At 54.5% G+C, this 8,543-nt stretch overlaps 1 protein-coding gene across 1 annotated transcript; it reads right to left on the reverse strand.

The window, feature by feature from the left end:
• Nucleotides 1–2,527: 2,527 nt before the first annotated feature.
• On the reverse strand, nucleotides 2,528–7,518 carry LOC144930939 (maestro heat-like repeat family member 5). The gene is made up of 7 exons (XM_078854718.1): nucleotides 7,388–7,518; nucleotides 6,428–6,565; nucleotides 6,151–6,268; nucleotides 4,031–4,096; nucleotides 3,669–3,791; nucleotides 3,178–3,280; nucleotides 2,528–2,556 (listed from the first exon to the last, which is right to left on the reverse strand). Exons 1-7 carry the CDS (start codon nucleotides 7,516–7,518, stop codon nucleotides 2,528–2,530), a joined length of 708 nt encoding a protein of 235 aa, XP_078710844.1.
• Between the last annotated feature and the right edge of the window lie 1,025 nt (nucleotides 7,519–8,543).

Below are 8,543 nucleotides of genomic sequence, written 5' to 3' on the forward strand. Positions count from 1 at the left end.
CGTGGGAAACTCCCAGACACTCCGATCTCCCTTGCACGTCTGCAGGCACCCGGGGGTGCGGCTGGGTCTCGGCGCCTCGGGGCTTCAGCTGCTTCTGGACTGGAGCCTCCAAGGTGCATCCTCCATTTTCGGCGCTCTACCTAGCGTGAGCTGAGCTGCTCCCTTTCACACTGGTGCTCCAGTTGTAGCGTGTCCGGCAGGGCTGGGGAGGGGCTTGGCTTCCTCCGCCTAGACTGTGGGGTTACGTGGGGCTGGTACACCCCGGCACACGCTGCTCGGCCTCTTCTGTCTCCTCCTACCCGTGCAACAGCTGCTTTGCCATCTCACAAGAGATGGGATCAGTGGTGGGCTCAGTTGGCTCCTGTTGGCCTCTAGATGTCTGGAAGAGGGAGAAAGGGCAGGAGCACAAATTAGAAAAACAAAACCTTCAAGCACGGTGGTTTTCCACAGCACAAAACCACCCCACTTTGCTAATGTTCATTTGCAACTTCCCGGAGAGCTGGCATTTCTTAAAGAGAGCACCCAACCCCCCGCAACCTCCGCTACCCTGGGGGCTGGCAATGGTTAAAGGGAGTCTGGGAGAATTTCTCCTCTCTCCGCCTGGCACTGATGAGTGAGGGAACCACATGCGAGAAGCTGTGTGAATGTCGGGCTCTGTGCGGTGGGGTGAGATGTCCTACATGGTGCCCAAAGGTGGGGTTGTGCTGACTCTGCAGTGACTTCATTCCAGGGAGAGAGATGTCAGAGATCAGCTCCAGGGTGCTGCCCTGTAACAGAGGGTGGCAATGGGGCAGAAGTGGGGCAATGGTGCACTCAGGAAAGGAGCAGGGCTAAGGGGGGCCTGAGCTGCAGCCCCTAAAGCCCCTGTGTGCTGCGTTCCAGCCGGGCCGGCTCTGCCTGGCTGGGGTGGGGGCGAGGCGGCTCCGCGCGCTGCTCTTCCTGTCCCCCCGCAGCCACGTCGCCGCGATGAGCACTGCACCGGGAACCTCTGTCCTGGGGGCTGCTCTTGCCTGTCGGCTCTGCCCTCCCCCCGCGCGTCCCCCCGCAGCTCCCATAGGCCGGGAATTGTTAATCCGGCCCTGGCCCTACTCCCCAGCCTGTTCCAATCCTGCTCTTGACTCCTGACTCCGGCTCCAACCCTTGGCTCCCCTCGGCTCGACCTCCACCACTCTGAGCACGCGGCCCCAGCGCCCTTGCTCCAACCACTGGGCCCAGCCAGCCGTGCTTTGGCTTCTGACCCCAGCGACATGGAGGAGTCGTTCACCGCACTGCTTTCCATGTGTATGGCCCTGCCCTGGTCAGCGCTGGTTTTCATCTGCCATTGTGCTGCCCAGTCACATGGCTTGATTAGATCCCTTTGAACTTCTTCAAAGTCTCCTCTAGGCTGATTAATCTGCATAATCTTGTGTCATCTGCCAATATCCACCTCGTTGTTCAGCCCCAGTTCCAAACATAAGAACATGAGAAAGGCCAGACTGGGTCAGAGCAAAGGTCCATCTAGCCCAGTATCCTGTCTTCCGACAGTGGCCACTGCCAGGTGCCCCAGAGGGAGTGAACAGACAGGAATCATCCAGTGCTCTATGCCCTGTCACCCATTCCTAGCTGCTGGCAAACAGAGGCTAGGGACACCAAAAAGTTGATAAGCGCCTGGTGTACGTACCATAGCAGGACAAAGAGCTCTTCTGTGTCGGTCCCGGTTCCCTAGTCAAATGCAGAACCCGACACGAGATTTACAAGCTTCTGCAACCATTTATAATGTCTGTTGAGGATGTACCACGTGGTCCTGTCAGATTTCAAAGGCACTTCCTGAAAAGCTGAAACCAAGAGGAAACGGGTTGAAAAGCCTCTGGTGCTGATGTGCCTGGTGCCTAGGAAATCTCCACTCCCGATGGCCATCGCCCCCTGCTATTAGCTCCCCAAGAGTCTAAGGGCACAAGAACAACAACTCCGCTCCTCCCAAAATAGCCCTGCACAGAGAGGAGACCCCGATCTTGTCACTTCCCCCTCCGCCGGCCTACACCCGTACACACACCCCTACACACAGACGGTTGGGGGCACTTGTTCTTTCGATGGAACAGGAAAGTGACAGCCGCAGCGACATTAAACCATCCAACATTTAGGCCGAGATCCACAAAGGGATTTAGGCTCCTAATGTCTACTGAAATCTTTTGTGGCCCTGTGCCTTCATTCCTCAAGAGGTCACAGGGAGAAGTGTTTCCCATGTGCCCTCATGGGATTTCCTATGAGCTGATGACCAATCTCGGAGGGAATCTCCCTGGCCTGCAATCACTCCATTACAGGGAGGGCAGGTGATGAGGGTAATTGTCATCATCATCATCATCCTTAATAACTACGGCTCTTTTCAATACTGTCAGGCCTTCCATTACAGACTTTCAGACCTTTATGAAGACACTTTCCCCACACAGCTTTAAGGCAACGTCTAGACTAGGAGCTAGAGATGGAATTCCCCTGCTCCCATACACATATTGTGGTAGCTCGATGACGCTCGCATGACCATCCTTCTTCCTTAAATGCTGTCCTTAGACAGAGAGGGACCTGTGTCCACATTCAAACCTGTGTTCGGGCCCTGTGCTGCACCCCTGTACTTCCCACAGAGGCACAAACACACAGAGATCTTTCCTTACCTTCATACAGGCGGAAGATGCCATCTTCATTCACTGTTTCAGACAACAAATCACAGTAATGGTGGATAGTATTTCCTAGATATACAATGAATACAATGGATCTCATTACTTTTCAAATCCTTCGCTGAAAACTGCTGAAGATGCAGCCATTTCCCCAAGACAGCCCTTCGGAAAATTAAATACATTCCTTACATCTGTTCACAAAGCACATTAGATAAAGCATCAGATGCCCAGCAGTTACTGAGAAGCTGATTTCTAAAGGAGACTGAATTCACATCAAACCAGCATGATGTGAATTCAATCTCCCCTAGGCGCAGCCAAAGAGCTGTTGTGGGCAGGGGAAGTTGGTGCAGTCGATACAGCTAAGTTGCTCCCTTCATCTTGGAATACATGTTAATTCTCTCTCTCTCTCTCACACACACACACCCCCCGTTTTAGGATTCTGGTGCTGTCGGAGGGAACAGAGCAGCTGTCTAGAAAAGGGCTTTGAAGGAAACATTTAAGAAAGCTGAAGTGAATTTGCTCTGCTTACCAATGAACAAGGCTGCAGAGTGTCGTATTGTTGTCTGTGAGCTTTCCAGGTAGTCTAGGGCCTGGAACAGGAATTTGGGGATGTGGCTCTCGTTGTTCTGCATCTGGAAAGAAAGAAGGAAGAAATGCACAATATACAAATGGCATATTCTCCCCACAGCGAATAGTCCAGGAAGGCCAAAGCATATAGCCAGGCCATGGCAACCGCCAATACGAACCCATACACCAGAGCAGCACCTCTCTGAAGTCACTGTTGTGTTCTCCAGAACCTCCGCTTTCATTTGAAAAGACAAAAGTTTGGAGGTCTGACAGTTGTGGAGGAAACTGTCAACAATGTGAACGGATTGTAACTCCTGCAGAAATGAACCAGCAGAGAGCCTGGAACAGAGTCTTGCAACCCGACCGAAGCGGATGGGTCCTCAGGCTGTGGGGTTAGAAAGGTCTCTCTCAAGTCCCCATTCACCCCTCTCAAGGCACAAGGAATTCACCTACCAGGCACTTCCCGACACTCTTCAAGAGCTGTGAGGAGCCATCCCAGGCCATGCTGCGGAACAGCCTCTTCAAATGAGCCCAGCCGAGAAACACTGCGCAGCGGAAGAGCGTCAGTTTACATCGCTGCAAGAGAAGGGGAGACCAAGAGGGTTCTCACTGAGAGAGGGATAGTGTGGGGGACACTGGACCTTCTCCACCCCTTGTGCTGTGTGCTGTGAGGATGGATGAGGCACGAGGCTCCAGCAGGGAGTGAAGCCGGGAGAAGACTCTGCTTGGGCAAGGGGCTCTGGTGATGACTGGAGTGGGGGCCCCAGGGGATTCTGGCTCTTTGCTCTGAAGGAAATAATGTCCGTGGCACTTACCAGTGTCACACTCTCCTCCTGGTCTGCAAGATGCAGCAGCAGCGGGAGCAAGCAGTGGATGATTTCCTGCTGCACGAGGGCTTTGTCCGGGTCCTGCACCCTACTCACCACATTGCCAAGCAGTGAAATGGCAGCTGAGCGCACACTGCCCCTCTCCTGGCAATGACACACGGGGGGTGGGGACGCCCGGTTAAAGCCAGGCAGTATCAGAGCAGAACGCAACAGAGTCATAATCCGCCCGCTGCTCCGGTTCCCCCGTGTGAACTGACTTGGGTGGGGGGAGCAGGGCGGACACCAGGCCAGCGCCATAGACATCTTGTACAGGGCCTGAGACCCTGGGCAGGACAGCGCAGCCCCAGGGTGTCCCAGAGGCAGTTTCTGTCTGGAGAGCCTAGAATCCCAGAACCCGAGAAGATTTGGGGAGAGGGAGGGAAGTCTGGTGGAGACTGGTCTGGGGAAGGGGAGAAGCCGCTGCTGGAGCCTTGCAGGGATTCGCGGCTACAAAACACAGCATTTCTTTTGCTCTTCGGTGCCCCCGAGAGCCGGGGCATTCCCGACCCACCTCTTTCCTGCTGAGAATCTCCACCTCTTTGGGGGCCTGTGTTCTCCAGACAGCTGGGCATCTGCCCAGGGCCAGGCCCCCTCTCCCCCAGGTAAGGCTGCAGCAGGGGCTGGGAGCATGGCGCTGAGACTGAGCTTTGGCGAGAAGAGCTCTGACAGGGAGGTGGCTAAGCAGTACATTCCCCACCCATGGCGGGGGAGCTCCTTGGAGGCTCCATGGCAGGCCTGAGGGGCGGGAGCCAAGGAGATGGGGAGAGAGAGACAAGGGCATCAGAGACAGGTGGAGGGGGGGAACGGGCTTCTCCTGGGGTTCCAAGCCTTACGTCATCGATGAAGGGGCGAAGGCTGACTGCAATGTCCTGGGAGATGGAGCCAAGCCCCTCCCTCTTGAGGAGGTAGATGATGTCTTGAGCTTTGTGCATGGCCTCCTTGACACACCCTCCATCCCGGTCACAAAACCTGGCAACGGTTCCTGGCAGCTGGGCCTGTAACCATCTCACCTGCAGGAATGAAGAAGGCAACTCATTACTTTCCGGGGTGACAGTCTGGAGCACGTGCTGCACCACTCCCGCCTAGGAGAAACCAGGGATGGCAGAGCCCCCCAACGGGGCAGAAAGTCGTTCTCCTGTCACTCTGTGCCAGCTGCTCACTGTAACCTTTGTCGTTGCTCACCCCACCTCCCCCATTGCATCCCATCTGCAATCAGGGCTCCGCTCATGGGAGCAGGGAGCACGTCATGCCTTGATTTGCTCAGGAAAGCACCTCCACCATTTGAGGGCTGTGTGTTAAACAACAAGGTTTATGTGGGGATCTGGCTCTCGTTTCCGAGCTATTTGAGAGACATCGGCTTCCTTGGTCCCCTGGGCAATCCACGCCTCTTACCTTTTCTGGCTGGAACACAATACTGCCAAGGCCTCGCAGACTGAGCTTACATATGACGGGATTTGTGTCCTTGGTCCATTCCATGAGCTGCGCCCGGAGCTCTGATTTTGTCAGCACTGTGTCAATGGAAGGACTCTGGAGAAACTGCAAAGAGGCAAATCAACATCAGGTTGAGGAGCAGAGGTCTTCCTGTGGGGTCTCTTCCCTGGACAGTCGTCTTTACCAAAGGGCCACTTACTCCCACCCAAAGTCTCTGGTGCGTAGGGAGCCAGTTGCTGCTGTTTCAGTTGGTTCATTCCCAAAAGTTGGACTCATGCACAGCTCACAAATCAACCCCCAGGGAAAGGGGCATCTCCAGGCCTCATTGAGCGCCATGCAGAGACCCCTGGGACAGAAGAAAAGCAGAACCTCAGGAAAAGGTGAGGAGAGAAGCATGGTCTTGGGGCACTGGAGAAACCTCTCCTCTTGTCCCATAATCCCATCGAGGCACATCCAGCCAGGAGCAATCTCACCCTGTTTCTCCCTCCCTCTCTTTGCCATGCCCCACAACCATCCTTGTGCAGAGAGGAGCTAGCTGGCGGTAAGGCTGCTGAGCTGCTGACAATGTGCCCCAGAGCTTACTGGCCTGAGCTGCTCTCCAGAAAGCCCCCTTGCGCCTATCAACTAATGTATCTCACCTCAATACAGAAAGCCATGGCAATTGTTCTCTGCTCCTCCTCCCTCTCACTCTGGACGATGGTGATTGCCTCTCTGAAAACTGCAGGGAGCTGAGGGTTCTCACACTCGATCATGGCTCTGGAACATGGAACAGAAAGTCCCTTGTGATTTTCAAGGGGGAGAGAGAGTTCCTCTCCAGTTGCTGGGCTGAGCTGGCAGCCTGGAACAGAGGAATATTTCACACGGAAATCCTATTCCCAAGAGAGACCCAGTGAGGAGGAAACTTTGGGCTCCTACCTTGCAATCAGGCCAACACCCTGTGAGTAGTAATATCGGGAGGCTATCGTGTCCCAACCCTGCTGAAACTGGATGATGGCAAATTCCTTCCAGTAGCCGGGCATGGAGAAAAGAGTCTTCACAGCCTCCACTGACGTGCTAAAGAGAAAAAAATACCAGTCTCAGGCAACGAGATCAGCCCCAGGCATGGAAAATCTGCACAAGCCCTGGGACACACAGCGTGGTCAGCAGTAGCTAGCCTCCCCGAGGATAGATCCAGAGTGATATCATGGTGCTTCCCTGCCCAATGGGCCCTGTCTACACTGCAGTTTCATTGAGTTTCTAACCAATTAGTGACAATGTAGCTTCTTAAGATGATTGGTGTCATCACTCCCTATGGCTGAATACTTGACTCTTTACTGTGACAGGTAACAGGACTCAAGCTGGCATGTGGGGTCGGGTCCTTAGTTGGTGTAAGCGAGCAAAGCGATGTCAGTTTACACCACCTGAGGTGTCTTCCGGCGCTCTGGTTTTCCCGTGTAGATGGAAGCCCCTCACTGTGCCCACAGAACCAGATGAACTGGTCCCTCTTCCTCCTGCCTGCCTGTGAGGCTGAGATCCTGCAGGGCCTGGCCCCATGTGCTCCCGGTGTGGCTCTGTCTGCGTTCGGGGACGGAGGCCCCCAGATTTGCTCAGCAGACAGTGATGAAAGCACTGACCCTTTGGCGGGTGGCACAGGTGGATGGACGCACAAACATGGCTGCTGCCTGAGTGTGTGGGGAAAGCAGCTGGCCTGTGGACGGCGTCAGATGAGCGAGTGTGACTCACAAGAACACACGGCTCTCAACCCTTTTCCCTCAAGAGAGAGCTGCACCCAACTGAGCCTGGGCCAACGACAGCACCCGAACCACCGATGGCCATGAACAGACCCCAGGTGTTTAGCAGAACAAATCTGTTCTTCCTTTTCCTTTCAGTCATTACCTTAGGAGACTGAGGCAGCTGGATCCCTCCTCGGGGCTGGATGTCTCGCTGGCCATGTAGGTCCCTGGCAAGCGCAGATCCATCACAAACTGCACTTGCCTGATGCAGAGGATGAGCAGCTGGGGATACATTTCCAGGATGGCTTCTCGGTATCCCCATAGGAAAAGGACCTCGTAAATGGTCTTCATGGCCTGGAGGGGCGAAAGAATTTCACTCAACTATCCCAATCTGCCCCCTGCCCCCATTGCCATTTGCGACTGTCCTTTTGTCATGTCTCATTTCCTCTCCAGCATGTTACAAAAGAGGATTGGCTCCTGAGAGGGGAGGAGACATTTGGAAGCTCCTAAACCTTCCCCCATTGCTGGAACGGAAGCGGGATGGAACCCTATGGAAAGATCAGAAGAGTCTGGGTGACGTTATTCCCCGTTATTTCTCTTAATGGTGCAGACCCTGCGCTTTGGCTTTCCAGCCGTGACTGGACGGGCTGAAATCATCCTGAGGAGATGCGTTCTCATAGGCCCAGTGTTTCTGGCCCAGTCCAACGTACTGGACATCTCAAGATCCCATGCTGGGAAGGTTTCTAGCCACAGTTTACAAAGCCAGAAACCTGGATACTTCCAATAGACGCCCGAACTGCACCTGCTCACTAAAGGGCCATCTAAAGCAGAAGACGACGGAGCCAGGGTACCAGCAGAGAAACCACTTAAGATCTGTAACTTTTACCTGGGGGAAACTTTATTTACACCTCTTTGGTTTGATTGGAGGTAGCCAGGACACACGAAGGTCTGATCTACACGACAGAGTTAGGTCAACACAAGGCCACTTACCCAGCAACACCCTAACTATGGAATTTCCTTCCCATTGGCAGAACTGCCCCTGGGGGCCAAGTTCATAACTCCACGTCCACAAGGGGCAGAGAGTCCAAGTCAATGCAGTTCGGTCGATGCAGTGTCAGCGTGGACACTGCGTCATTTACGTCAACTGACCCTCAGGAGCCTTCCCGCAATGCCCCACCCTGACCGAGGAATCGCGACAAGCGCTTCTGGTGAGGACGTGTGCTGCTGGCACCAGGGCTGGCTCCAGCTTTTTGGCGGCCCCAAGCGGAGAAGAGAAAGAAAAGAAAAACCCGATTGAGCTGCCCCCGAAGTGGCGCTGA

The sequence above is a fragment of the Lepidochelys kempii genome, chromosome 11 (assembly GCF_965140285.1).
Source record: "Lepidochelys kempii isolate rLepKem1 chromosome 11, rLepKem1.hap1, whole genome shotgun sequence".
In the NCBI taxonomy this organism is placed as follows: domain Eukaryota; kingdom Metazoa; phylum Chordata; order Testudines; family Cheloniidae; genus Lepidochelys; species Lepidochelys kempii.